This window comes from Nematostella vectensis, chromosome 11 (assembly GCF_932526225.1).
Source record: "Nematostella vectensis chromosome 11, jaNemVect1.1, whole genome shotgun sequence".
Lineage (NCBI taxonomy): Eukaryota > Metazoa > Cnidaria > Anthozoa > Actiniaria > Edwardsiidae > Nematostella > Nematostella vectensis.
In genome coordinates, this window is record NC_064044.1 from 10,683,812 (window position 1) to 10,697,911 (window position 14,100).

The following is a 14,100-nucleotide window of genomic DNA, read 5'->3' on the forward strand; positions in this document are numbered from 1 at the left end:
CCAGGAAGAGCCATCAACAACACAGTAAGTATTGAGAAGTATAGGGGTACTAGGGGGATTTGCTGGACCTGGTTTTTGACCAGGAAGAGCCATCAACAACACAGTAAGTATTGAGAGGTATAGGGGTTCTAAGGGGGGTTTGCTGGACCTGGTTTTTGACCAGGAAAAGCCATCAGCAATACAGTAAGTATTGAGAAGTATAGAGGTTCTAAGGGGGATTTGCGGACTTTGTCTTTGACTAGGAAGAGCCATCAACAACACAGTAAATATTGAGAAGTATAGGGGTACTAAGGGGGATTTGCTGGACCTGATATTTGACCAGGAAGAGCCATCAACAACACAGTAAGTATTGAGAAGTATAGGGGTACTAAGGGGGATTTGCTGGACCTGGTCTTTGACCTGGAAGAACCATCGACAACACAGTAAGTATTGAGAAGTATAGGGGTACTAAGGGGGGATTTGCTGGGCCTGGTCTTTGACCTGGAAGAACCATCGACAACACAGTAAGTATTGAGAAGTATAGGGGTACTAAGGGGGATTTGCTGGGCCTGGTCTTTGACCTGGAAGGACCATCAACAACACGGTAAGTATTAAGAGATAAAGTGGTAGTATGTTAGATTTTCTGGACATGATTTTTGACCAGGAAGAGCCATCAACAACACAGTAAGTATTGAAGAGTATAGGTGTACTTAGGGGGATTTGCTGGACCTGGTCTTTGACCTGGAAGGACCATCAACAACACGGTAAGTATTAAGAGATAAAGTGGTAGTATGTTGGATTTTCTGGACATGATTTTTGACAAGGAAGAACCATCAACAACACAGTATTAAGAGGAATGACCATTATGGTACATTAGTTTTAATACACTAATATGCCTGTATTTATGGTGATAATAATATAAACTTACTGGAGGAAACAATGACTGTGCTTGGAATATTGTCTATATGTCTATTTTTTATATTGACATAGTCCATGGTCTTTTGTTTTTCGTCGTTTCTTCCACTAGCTGGCTTGGCCACCCCAAGTTCATTCACCAGTAGAGCAACTTTTCGTCCACAAGCAGGCAATCATAGTAACAAGGCTACGATTAATGATTTGTTTTGAAACAGCATTGATACTCGTTGGTTGTTTAACTAGAAAGCCTTTCCAAACAAGAGTCCCGCAATACCACTACTGCTGTCCAAAACATTAATATTCCTCTGTCTAATATTTCTCGTGCCTGGATCCTCAAAATAAGAGAGAGAAAGACGTTGAATGGCAATACCACCCCTGCTGTCCCAAACATTTATAATCCTCTGTCTGATATTTCTCGTACCTGGATCCTCAAAATAAGATAGAGAAAGAAGGAGAATGGCAATACCATTACTGATGTCCAAGACATTATTAAGCCTCTGTCCCTGAATCCACAGGGACGATTCTCACACTACGGATAACAGCTCCATCCAGGACTCTGAGGGTGCCACTGACAAGGACTCATCCCAAGATGACGAGCTTGATGATGAGCCCTTTCCCCCTGTCACCCTATCACGCCCTTACGAAGACATCACCGTGGCGGTTATCACAGACCCCAGCAACTTCACGGTATGTGTAGACCCCTAATCCATCACTTTTCAGTCCCCTCCTAACCTTACCCCTATCACGCCCTTATGAAGACATCACCGTGGCTGTTATCACAGACCCCAGCAACTTCACGGTATGTGTAGACCCTTACTCCATCACTTTTCAGTCCCCTCCTAACCTTACCCCTATCACGCCCTTATGAAGACATCACCGTGGTGGTTATCACAGACCCCAGCAACTTCACGGTATGTGTAGACCCCTAATCCATCACTTTTCAGTCCCCTCCTTACCTTACCCCTACCACGCACCCATCAAGACATCGCCGTGGCTGTTATCACAGACCCTAGCAACTTCACGTTATGTGTAGACCCCCCCTCCCATCCATCCAACGCTTTTCAGTCCCCTCCCTACCTTACCCCTTTCACGACCTTATGAAAACATCACCGTGGCGGTTATCACAGACCCCAGCAACTTCACGGTATGTGTAGACCCCTAATCCATCACTTTTCAGTCCCCTCCTTACCTTACCCCTACCACGCACCCATCAAGACATCGCCGTGGCTGTTATCACATACCCCAGCAACTTCACGGTATGTGTAGACCCCCCCTCCCATCCATCCAACGCTTTTCAGTCCCCTCCCTACCTTACCCCTTTCACGACCTTATGAAAACATCACCGTGGCTGTTACCTTAGACTTCAGCAACTTCACGGTATGTGTAGTGTACGCCCTCCCCACCTCCCTTTGAAAAATCACTGTAGCTGTTATTACGGTCCACACCAAATTTTATGCTTTATTGATTAAAGACATCTTTCCGTTTCCAGACGTATGTGAGCTTACATCAACATTCTTAATACGTATTAAAATATGTGTGTGTAAAGCGCTTGGATCATGGCTGATATAAGCGCAATGTAAATGATATGATTTATTATTTATTTTCCTTTCTCAGTTTCAGCCATTGAAGTTGCTCAAAGACTTTGAAGAGGTGATGGGAAAGATGGCTTCTCATTATAACGTGAGTTTATAGCTCTTCTTTACATATGTAGAGTGGAAGGTATTCCTAGAATTCTAATCTGTGTAATAAGGAGCAGATACGAATACAAACTCCCAGGCACGTACACAGGGGGGTTATTTCTTATTAAGGAACATGCAAATTCTATGCCCATTCCATATGATATTATCCCTGCGCAAGGGATAAACCTAGCTTTAACCATCCAAAAACAGCTTTTTCAATCAGTAAAATCGATTCAGCGATTGTTTTGGGACAGTTTGGTTTGGCTACGAAGACAGTCATGTTAAATAAAGAAAACGGGATACTTTTCTGGCGAGCTCATTCTTATTTAACATCATCTATTTGCAGTCTTCCAAAGAGTCCCTTGTCAGCCCAAGGCAGGGCGACCTGTGCGCAGCCAAAAACAGCGACGGGGTGTACTACCGAGCGATGATCAAAGCTGTCCTTTCGCCGAACCAGGTATTACTAGGGAAGGGTAAGGAGGGAAAGGGGGGAGGAGGGCGCTTCTTAGATATAGTCAGCAACTAGAGTCAGTCCTGGATTCACTTTGCGGTTTTCTCTTTTTCATCAGCGAGGATATCCTGGTTTCACCTTCCTATCATTAATGAAAAACGACAATGACATTGACATTTGACAATTATATTTGTTTTTCTCTCAGTACTGCGTTCGTTTTCTGGATTATGGAGACTTTGCCATCCTTCAGTCCAGCGCCCTTCAAATCCTCAGGGATGAGTACAAGCAGGTTCCGTGCCTGGCCCTACCGGGATCTCTAGCAGGTAGGATGCCAGATAAGCCTGTTAAGATACCAAATAGACCTGGTAAAATACCAGATAGAGCTTGTAAGATACCAGATAGACCTGGTAAGATACCAGGTAGAGCTGGTAAGATACCAGATAGACCTGGTAAGATACCAGATAGACCTGGTAAGATACCAGGTAGACCTGGTAAGATACCAGGTAGACCTGGTAAGATACCAGGTAGAGCTGGTAAGACACCAGGTAGACCTGGTAAGACACCAGATAGACCTGGTAAGATACCAGGTAGAGCTGGTAAGATACCAGATAGAGCTGGTAAGATACCAGATAGAGCTGCTAAGATACCAGATAGAGCTGCTAAGATACCAGGTAGAGCTGCTAAGATACCAGGTAGAGCTGCTAAGATACCAGGGAGACCTGGTAAGACACCAGGGAGACCTGGTAAGGATTCGAAATGATCCCAGGACCTGAAACGATCGCAGGACCCGAAACGATCCCCAAAAGTTCCCCCAACTGATCCCGGGACCCGAAACGATCCCCAAGAGTCCCCGAAATGAGCCCCAAGGAATTGCAGTAATGGACAACAAAAGGAATGTGTAAGGATTGGCTTTCAGTTTTAAAAACATATGAAACATTTAGCTTTATTTGTGTTATTAAAAGGAAATTTACATCAACTAAAACTATAGTATTTAGATATTAAAATACGACTGCGGGGGAAATACAGTGGTTGAGTCAGAAATTAGGGTCAACTAACAATTCCTGTGATATTAATTTGAAGAACACGGTGTGGATAAATCATTTTTACATGCCAAAAAGAAAGGATAGGACATGCTGCTTTTCATAGGAAGTGAATGTGTTAAGGTTATTTTTTTGCATGTTTGTATTCGGCGAATAAAAGACCTATCCTATCATGAGATCATGCCGGGGTGTACGCACGACTACATGAGGAAATTAAAAACTCACATAATATTGCTTTCAACAAATGCCACATCCTCTTAATATTTTGCATCGGTAGTAGAAGGGTTGTTCGAGTGTATTACTCAGTGTGCTTTTGTCATTCCATCTTCTCGGCCAAACCGGCTGCCTAAATATAATGTGTCGGTATATTCGCTCGTGTAAACAAGAATTTCGTGGTGAAATACATGTTTGGTTGTCAAATGAATATTAATTTTAAGGGGTGATGTTTACCGGAAATGAGTGTCATGTGTCGGAACCGCAAAATGTTTAGAGTGTGATGGAAGGTCGAGAGTTTGGTTGATCTGAGCAAAGCTGTGCTATGTTTATGCTGTATTCCTTTCAGTAGCAATTGAAAGTTGTGTATTTGTTTTGGACTCTGTTTATGTGTTTAACGCCGGGCAATGTACTAAATATAAGTATTGTATTCGAATTTAATATTTTTAAGTCGCATTGTTTAGAAATTGAGTCGCTGTTAACCCTTAATTGTGCTTCAGGAATTGCAAGTATTTCTTCTGCTTTCCCTTTGTCCATTACCGCAATTCCTTGGGGTTGATTCCGGGGACTCCTCGGTATCGTTTCGGGTCCCAGGATCATTTGGGGTACTTTTGGGGATCATTTCGGGTCCTGGGATCATTTCGGGTCCTGTACAGACCTTGTAAGATACCAGATAGAGCTGGTAAGATACCAGATAGAGCTAGTAAGACTTCAGTTAAGGTGTACCGATGGTTCAATAGACTACTTACAAGTCATAATACGTATGGTTGTAGTCAGTAAGGTTGCTCTGAGAGCATTTTGTTATCTGGATTTATTTCTCCAGACTCAAATTACGCCGATGCCGTATTTCATAAGCCATTTCTCACTATTTTCTCTCCCGTAGATGTCCACGGTGTAGGCGAGTCTGGCGAGTGGACGGAAGAGGCCATCGCCCGATTTCAGGAGCTCACGAATTTCAAGACAGTAGTTTGTAGTGTGGAGGCTGAAAAGTACACCGTGTCGTTTGGCGAGGAATACAAGATCCCCTTGTCCATTTTCGATACGAAGGATCGGAAGGATTTGAACATTGCGGATTTACTCGTAGAGGAAGGGCTTGCACGGAGAACAGAAAACTAAACAATTCAAGGTGCCTCTGTCTCTTCTACTCTTGTCTACGAGTGATTTACTCGTAGAGGAGGGGCTTGCACGGAGAACAGAAAACTGAACAATCCAAGGTGCCTCTGTCTCTTCTACTTCATGAGCGAGTGATTTACTCGTAGAGGAGGGGCTTGCACGGAGAACAGAAAACTGAACAATTCAAGGTGCCTCTGTCTCTTCTACTCTTGTCTACTTCATGAGCGAGGGGAGGGATGTGAATTATGGCGGATGTGCATTTGACGGATAGGCATGCTCACCGGACAGAGAGCTGAACTCTAGAAGGCCCATCTGTAACTGTACGAGCGAGGGGGGTGGGGTGGGGTGAAAATCGGAGAACAGACTACCCATCAGTACAACTTTTGCTGACCCTTATGCCAGAGCCTTGATATAAGGCCATGAAGTCGGACCTACTTTGGAGTTATTACCCGTATTTCGGGAACCAAGAGCACTATCCTAAAAATACCTTTTCAAGACACTTAAATGGAAGTTTATAGCACTTAATTATGACTCTAATTATTTCCCACTTGTCAAATCGGCGAGGGGGGACTCGGCATGACCGGAACCTAGCTAAGGTATATACTTCCGCTTGGCACCAGTCCCTCTAGTTGCCCTAGTCTAATCAGCAATAAAGGCTCTCGTGATAGCGAAGGCTAGCTATTATAGATAGACTTTCGCTCGCTATCATTCATTTTTGCCGCTCTTGTCAAGTAGGCGAAGGGGAGATGCAGGATGGCCGGAAGCTAGTTTGTTACCATTTCTTTCGGACGCTCTTGTCAGCGAGTAGGGACTAGGGATAACCGTAAGCTAGTTAAGATAGATTGACTTCCGCTTCGTACCAATCTCTTTGCTGCCAAAAATGCATCATATTTTGTGTTTTGGAATCCTATAGTGAATTTCGCTTGCTGACATCTCCTATGTATGCGAGGTAATATAATGTTTGTATAATTGACTTTGTATCTTCATAATTATATTGATATCTACAAAGACTCGAAGAAAAGTGGTTGTTTAAATGTAAATATAGGCCAAGATCACAGGCTAGAGATATATATCGGACAATAAATGTCATTTATAGACATTAAGCTTCATTAAAGCACATTTGAGAAAAGTGTATTTTATTTCTGGTAGAGGGGTGTGTGCAAAGCAAGGAAAAGCGTTTAAGTGTAAAGGCCTGTTTACATGGAGATAGGGTCACCCTACCAGGAGGGTCAAAACATAGCCCTCTTTTACATGAGAACTCGACAAGCTAGGGCTAACACGGGACAGGGCTACCTTTAGGGCTCGGTCGCTAAGCTTCGTAAAACAACAAAATGGCGGGAAGACGTTCTCTATTGGCGTTGAACTCCATAAGCACACTAAAATGATCTGTATTATTATCTTTATCCTTCTCACTACTTTGCTGCTCATTCGCAATATTCTCGGCTTGGAATCCCGGTTGATACTGACGAGTCACCATTTTGTTGTATGCTTGATTTGGCGCGGAAATACGAGCGCAAAACTACGTAACTTGACGTCATTTGATGCAATTATAGATAGCCCTACCCCTAGGGGCACCCTACTAGCGCGTTTACAAGGCAAAAAGTTGGCTCTCCTGGTAGGGTCACTCTACCCCTAGGGTCACCCTACTAGCGCGTTTACAGGGCAAAAAGTTGGCTCTCCTGGTAGGGTCACCCTAGCTGGTAGATAGGGTCACCCTACCCCTAGGGTCACCCTACTAGCGCGTTTACAGGGCAAAAAGTTGGCTCTCCTGGTAGGGTCACCCTACCCCTAGGGTCACCTTATCTGACATGTAAACACAAACCACAAAAAACAATAGAGTAGGGTAACCCTCCTGATAGGGTGACCCTATCTCCATGTAAACAGGCCCTAGTAGCACGAAGTGAGTCATTGGTGCGAGAAATAAAATTATTTCGATATCTGACGGTGATGTATTCCAAATTACGTGCTACCAGCACCAAACCCAGCCCCTATACTTCAAAGGGAACGATAAAGGGCCTGTCACTCGGGCTTAACAGCAAGAGAATGCGAATGCCTTATTTGACTATTTCTAGATATTGGTTGGTAAATAGTGTGTATAAAATCCCCATAAAACTTGTCGAATTTTATAACATAAGTTTTAAATATGGATGTAGAATCCTATCATTTATATTTACTCGCCCTAACCCTCATGCTTCTTATCAGAATGCTGAATTATGGATCGACTATCTACTTTTTGAGGTGAAGGGAATGGACATTATTGGAGCTTGATTTGTTCCAAGTGAATTACTTTTTTCTTTTATTATTTTTTAATTTAGGGGGGTAGTGTTTCGCCGCCTAAAGGCTATGAATGGTTAGTCACATATTGGCGATTAGTCCCTCTTAGAGCCCAACATTACAGTGAATGGTTGCCTTGTTTTAATGGTTGCCTTGTGTTAAAAGAGCCTGGGCGCCCGGGAAACCTGTGATGTTTGATATTTCCCGGCATGACCTCACTCTCGGTTAGTAAGTAGCTAGCATAGTCCTAGAGCTATAAAAAAATAAAAAGTAATTTGAGCGGCCTTTTAAATAAAGGTGTTGAGGAAAATTCTAACAGAGATGGGTTCCACAAGACCACAAGACACTTGCGCTTAGATATCACGTGACTCTTAGGCAAAACTCGCGCGTGCTCAGTCTTTTAGCGGCAAAACATCAAAAACAAAAAGCAAGCAACGATTGAGAGTCAGCCAGAGTTACTTTGTCAGAAACAACTTATTTTTAGTGAAATATTTTTTGTTTTTATTTTTCGCGTTCTCTTGCGTGACGGGCGAGCAATTTCTGAGTTTGATTGGGCTTTTCGCTCGGCCCACACACTAGCGTCTGTGTGCAGGCTATTGTATCTCAACCACCCTTGGAGCTTCCATTGTGAGGATCCGAATCTTCTCGAATGCTCCTCTCGTCCCACCACGTGGCGTGCATAATGCACATGGTACTTTCGAACCGGCAATCGAGCAAGAGCATCTCTTTGTTCCCGTCACGGGAAAGTGAGCTGGCGCCATTCTATCGGCCGTGGCCGACAGAGCAAAAAATTATGGCACGAAGTTTCTAATTCTCAATATATAAGCTCAAGAATCTGCATACAAGGAGTTCCTCTGACCAAAAGCTTAATTCCAAATTTTATAGAAATTTTTAAGATACGAAATTTAGATATTTGCGAGCAAAGTTGGCGTTGATTTCTGATCAGAGCCCGATTTCTCCCTAAAAACGAGGATAATTCATACTTTGGAAATTTGAAAATTGCACTTATATCTCGCCTCATATCTCGAATAGACGAATCCATTAGAAAAAAAAAAAACTTTTTGATATGTTGGTTTACATAACATAAGGAACTTCTACGCAAAAATTCAAGCTTAGCGAAGTCAACCAGACCTTATTTTGGGAAAACTTGCCATTTTATTGCTCTATCGACCGTGTCTTAATGGATTGTCTCGTAACCTAAATCTTCTTCCCGCCTTGTTGTTACAATAGTATAACTGACGATTCTCTTATCAATCATTATACTTCGAGTAGCAGGATATCAAATAAATTAAAGCAAATTCCACTTTACTTCCCCCACCCCCTCCCTCCCAAAAATGTCTGCTTTTTCAGCCGAGCATTTACCTTTTAAGGGGGAGAAACACAAATTCATGCTTTCCCTACTGGTCTAAAAATCCTGCATCGTTTGGTACAACCATATTACCTAAGAATATCCCCGTTTCCGCATTAAAGTCGAATCTTGCTCAGCAAACAAGCGTCCACAAGGTCCAAGGTATCCAGGGCGTTTCGTATAGCGTAATAAGGCGCGAGACGGCGGAGGGGGGATGGGGGGATGGGGGGGAGGGGGGTGGGGGAGCGAGAGGATCTCTCACTTCTTTCTCATCTCTCGCGTCCCCTACCCCCTCCACCTCCGCCGGCCTTGTTCCGCCTCGCTCTCGCGCCTGTGACCTCGACACCCTGGGTTTCCGAGGATGAAATTTAACCTATGCCTTGCTCAATGCAATAACCATATGATATTGTTGTTTGCTTGGCTTGCGGAACCCTTTGAATATTTAGGAGAGTGTATGTCTTCCCTCACTTGTGTTGGTTCACGTACGTGGCTTCTTTCATGCCAGTGCACACCACCCCTCCCTCCCTGATGCCGTGTTTCGTCCTGTCATTCCGGGAACCCTTTGTTTAGCCCTCTTTAGCATAATAGAGTAGCTAGAAGCTTTCTATAACTTGACCTTTATTTACGTCACAGTTGTTTACCGTAGTATGCGAGAACTGTTCAAAGCGCTGTATAGTTCTAATTGTATGATTGCAAGATGAAAATGCTACCAAAGCAATTCAGAGCCCAAGTCGGGATCTCCCTAGCTCTGATTTACACCCTATGCATTGTGCATACAGTGCACGCACAAAATGACAGCGAAGCTGCTATTGACCCTAGAAACATCGAATCGCTCTGCATAAAACGCTGCCTTGCACTTCGGCAGCACTTGACAAGATTTCGTCGAAGAAGAGTAGAGTTTGCGAATGTAATAGCAACGCGGGTAAGTGCTTTTTGTAAAGACCGTCTCGTCTGTTAATAGTAATGTTTTGTTGTGTGTTTGAGGCTTAATTGAATATCAGTCGTTTGATATTATGTTAGAAAACTTGCATGTCAATAATGCATATTTTTTTAAAAATCCTTCACATATTATTCTTGTCAGAATCTTAATTGTAAACATGAGCAACAACTAAGCGATTTTAACTTAAAGATAGTCCCAAGTGAAAATTTCTAACACCTAAAAGAAAGTCTTTTCGCGGGACCATTTACCAATGCTTAAAAATGATGTGTTTTTGTGTAGTTTTGTACTACTTACATAGAAATTCAGGGGGGAAATACATGCATCAAATTGAACGTGTACTGTGCTGTAAGTGGAAAAGCAAAAACACAAGCAATAACTCTCTTATCGTAAAAACATAATTAGCATTTAACAAAACAAAAACAAAGCAAATCAACGTTTTCTTTGTTTGGAAGTATCGAGCTCAAGTCAAAACCTTCAGAACTCTTTTCGTTTGATTTTTTTTTTATTGTGATATTTTGTAGGATGAAGGGCGCAAAGGGGTGCAATTTAAGGTATAAATGCTATTAAAAAGTCTTTAGGCTGAGACATTGCCGAAAGCTGATATCCAACCATGTCACAAAATTGATTTATCTCTAGTAAAAAAACATCTTCAAATCTGATCTCCGGTTTATGGTTTGATACAGGTCTACTGGAAATAAAAATAGTACTTATTGCAATTCTAGCAACAAACACCGCATCCTGGCGTCTATAAGCCCTGGCTATTGTTACAAGTACGGGAATTTACCTGTAACGCCACAGGGATGCTTTTATAAACAAATTCCATTTGCAACTCGCGAAATTACATGTCTGCAAAAACCGACGCGTTTGTCATTTTCAGAGATTTGTTATTATTAAACTTAACATTTAGAATTAATTTGAAGTTGTTTTCGGCTTGCTTTGTGAGTCTAATAAAGTGCTATGTCATCAATAATATTCTTTCCGCATTGATGGAAAACCACATGTTCATGTGGCGGTAACCAAAAAAAACCCATGACGTAACTCTATTAAACCATAGTCACAGCGTTGACGTTTTCATTCTATCTAGGCAGTATCACTCTATCACTTTATCAGTTATACCGTGGTAATGTCTTATAAGCAAAAGGCAAAGCCATTCATTAGAAAAAATGTCAACAAATGAACTTGGAATCCTTTTTGATCACTGATGTAGAAAACCTATTGAAAGTAAATAATTGTTTGGTTTGCCCCTGCTCGAACATTAACCATGATTTGTGAAATAATATTATCTTTCTATAAAAAAGAACAGTAATTACAAAGGGAGCAACTCTAGAATTCCCTTTAAACATGTTCTACAAAAGTTCTTCATACCTTAATTTCTAAAAGAAAGGAGGCATTATACATACTCCTTTTTTTAAGGCTGGATATGTTCTTAACGATATTCTTAAATTTTAGTGTAAATAAGAATATAATACCCAATGAATTACACTAATGATCAATAGCAATAATAAGGTTGTTACTATGAGCGCAATTTGATTCTACATTTTAGAACGCATCAGGACTAAAAAGAAATTTTTTCTGCTATCTGAGCCTCGGCATGTTCTTAAAATTTGGTGAAATCTCAGGCTTGACGTTCTTATAAAAAAGATTCTTTTTAAAAGAAGAGTGTTATAGAATGAAAAGAAATTCTGTGGCGGGGTATTCAATTGTTTGACTTAACAAAATACTGTAAATTTCTTCCAGAAGAAAACGGTCCGGTATCGTTTGATTCAACACAGTTTTTAATTTCCTGCTTCGTTTGCTTGAACGAAGGTCAAGATGATGAAGGGAGGTCACATAATACAGGAACTCGTCAACCAATAGATAGAAAATGATGCCCTAAAGAACATCTAACACAAATAACATTTGCTGTGCCGCTTTCTGGTATGATCGTGTACTTGTAAACTTGATTTATTTGAGTTATTTACGCTTTTTTTCTGTTGAATATCGTATGTAATCTTCAAAAAAACAGAAAGCGCGCGAAAAGAAAAACACATTTGAAGGCCTTCGACTTGCTATTTTACTTATTATAATACTTATCGGGCATACACTTTAATTAGCCAATAAAAAGATGGCATAGGTATTTATCCTCTGGGAAATTGGCAAAATTCATAGAGAAGATCAGAAGTGTAGTGCTTTAAACAAGCAAGACATGAAATGCATAATGCATATCGTCGTCTATTGTTTTGAGTTTGTTTTGGTCGCACTTGATGGCTCTCTTCTGCTGTTTCAATGCTCAATCCGCGCTGTCTCACCAAGGGTCGTAAGTGCCTTTTTAACAAATCATTGAATTCGCGTGCGTCATAAGATAAAGCGTAATAAACAAACCTTTTCGCTCGAGTCGTGACAGTCTTTGCTTGTTGAGCAATTTTAAGTTCTCCATAACCATTTTAGTAAATAGTCCTGAAGTTTTCACGCTGTATCTATTTTTCACCATTCTTTATCATCACCAGAATAATTACCTGTTAAATACAAATTGAAAAGTTTTTCATTTGCGAGAATGTAGAAAGCGCCAAAAAATATCACCTCTTTTTATGATTTTCTCTGCCTTAGTATTTCCGCTTTATGATTGTGCTTTCCGCCTATCTATCACTTGCGTTGATATTCATTTTGTTCTCAATTTCTATTCTTCTGATTTGTTTTACTAGAAATTCTAAACGCTATTCTTATCTGCATTGTGTTGCTCCAGAAAAAAATCCACTCCCCCCCCCCCCCCCCCCCCCATGGAGGGGATTGGAAATTCCGGGTGTTGGGCGGGTTAAACACCCAGGGATTTCCAAAGGGACACCCAGGGATTTCCAAAGGGGAGGGGGGGTGTTGAATGCCCTTTTTCCGTAACTGTTACTGCTTTATTTATTTTTTTTCCAGGGGGTTGTAAATTTCAGGGGTTGGGAGGGGGTATGTAAATTTTCTGGAACTACACATTTGTTGATTATCATGCCAACGTGTGTTCAACTAACTAGATCGCGCGGTCAAATTGCCATCGAGATTGCACCAAGGCCAGGTCCGCGAGAGAAGCAGCGTCATCTCGAGCACCAAGAAATGAAAGGAAATCGAGGGCTGCGCCGACGAAAGGTAAGAGTATGATTACACCTATTATATATCACAAGCGACAAGGTTCTCTGGTAACGTAACTATTCGTTGTATGTTTATGCTACATTTTTGTACCCAGGATTGTCTGAGGTGCGAAGTCATAGGTATCATATGAAAAAGAATAGTATCTGAAGATTCCTTAATAAGAAATGACCAACTTTTTGGCGGCCAAGGGGCTGGGAGGGGGGGGGGGGGGCTTTGCACCGTGCGCACCCCCTGTGTACGCGCCTTCATTCTCTAGTATCCAACATGTCCACCACGGGCTAGGCTCTATTTCCGCATCGGTCCAGATTACAACTACTATAAGACACAGATACCTTCACACATAGAACCCGTATCGCATGGCAGACAAACCTATACGCATGTTCCAATAAGACACCTTCACATATATACATACCTTTTGGTCCTTATTTCATTTAACACATGATTCAGATGGACCTACATACCTTTACACATGTCATGTAATAAAGCCTACGCACATGTCTCAGTAAAGCTTACATACCTTCACACATACATTCTACAGGCACTATACACATATAATATTCAAACATATGCCTCTTGAGTATATACCTTCACCCATAGAGTCCTTGTGTTATGTCTCAAAGTCTATACACATGTCACAATAAGACACACGTGCCTTCTTCACACGTATGTATACTCTTTAACTTCTTATACATTAAACACATAAAAAGACCTACATACCTTCACAGAAAACAGAAATACTTGAGTCAGGAGTCAGAAGTGTAGCTAGTGCGCATTAACTGCTAAGATAAGACAACCCCATCTCGTCCCTCGGCATTATCAACTCTTTGACCACTGACCACTTGACACTTCTCAGATTGTGGTAACCTTGACTCTGATCTATATACCGGAGAGATCCGTAATTTGACCGTGGACTTCACACAAGAAAACAATGGCTCCCTGGCGGCGGGCGTGTCGTGGGTGGCTCGCGTATCGTGGGATCTGCAATACGCAAGTAAGGGATTAATATAGAGTAGATCACGCGTGTCGTTGGAGTCGTG

At 41.8% G+C, this 14,100-nt stretch overlaps 2 protein-coding genes and 1 long non-coding RNA gene across 3 annotated transcripts in view; 2 read left to right on the forward strand and 1 right to left on the reverse strand.

The window, feature by feature from the left end:
* Positions 1 to 6,519, forward strand: part of LOC116620032 (tudor domain-containing protein 7-like) — a 40,886-nt gene extending 34,367 nt beyond the window's left edge. Inside the window, exons 22-26 of the mRNA XM_048734390.1 lie at positions 1,410 to 1,581; positions 2,509 to 2,574; positions 2,920 to 3,030; positions 3,230 to 3,347; positions 5,161 to 6,519. Coding sequence (XP_048590347.1) covers positions 1,410 to 1,581; positions 2,509 to 2,574; positions 2,920 to 3,030; positions 3,230 to 3,347; positions 5,161 to 5,393 — 700 coding nt within the window. The 3' untranslated portion in view covers positions 5,394 to 6,519. The remainder of the gene's footprint in view (positions 1 to 1,409; positions 1,582 to 2,508; positions 2,575 to 2,919; positions 3,031 to 3,229; positions 3,348 to 5,160) is intronic.
* LOC116610233 lies at positions 3,195 to 13,921 on the reverse strand. Its single transcript, XR_004293266.2, has 2 exons — positions 13,781 to 13,921; positions 3,195 to 3,365 (listed from the first exon to the last, which is right to left on the reverse strand). It is a non-coding gene; the product is annotated as an uncharacterized LOC116610233 (long non-coding RNA).
* LOC5502719 overlaps positions 9,616 to 14,100 on the forward strand; it is a 51,801-nt gene continuing 47,316 nt past the window's right edge. The window contains exons 1-3 of the mRNA XM_048734392.1: positions 9,616 to 9,934; positions 12,949 to 13,060; positions 13,917 to 14,054. Of these exons, the coding sequence (XP_048590349.1) occupies positions 9,710 to 9,934; positions 12,949 to 13,060; positions 13,917 to 14,054 (475 nt within the window). The 5' untranslated portion in view covers positions 9,616 to 9,709. The remainder of the gene's footprint in view (positions 9,935 to 12,948; positions 13,061 to 13,916; positions 14,055 to 14,100) is intronic.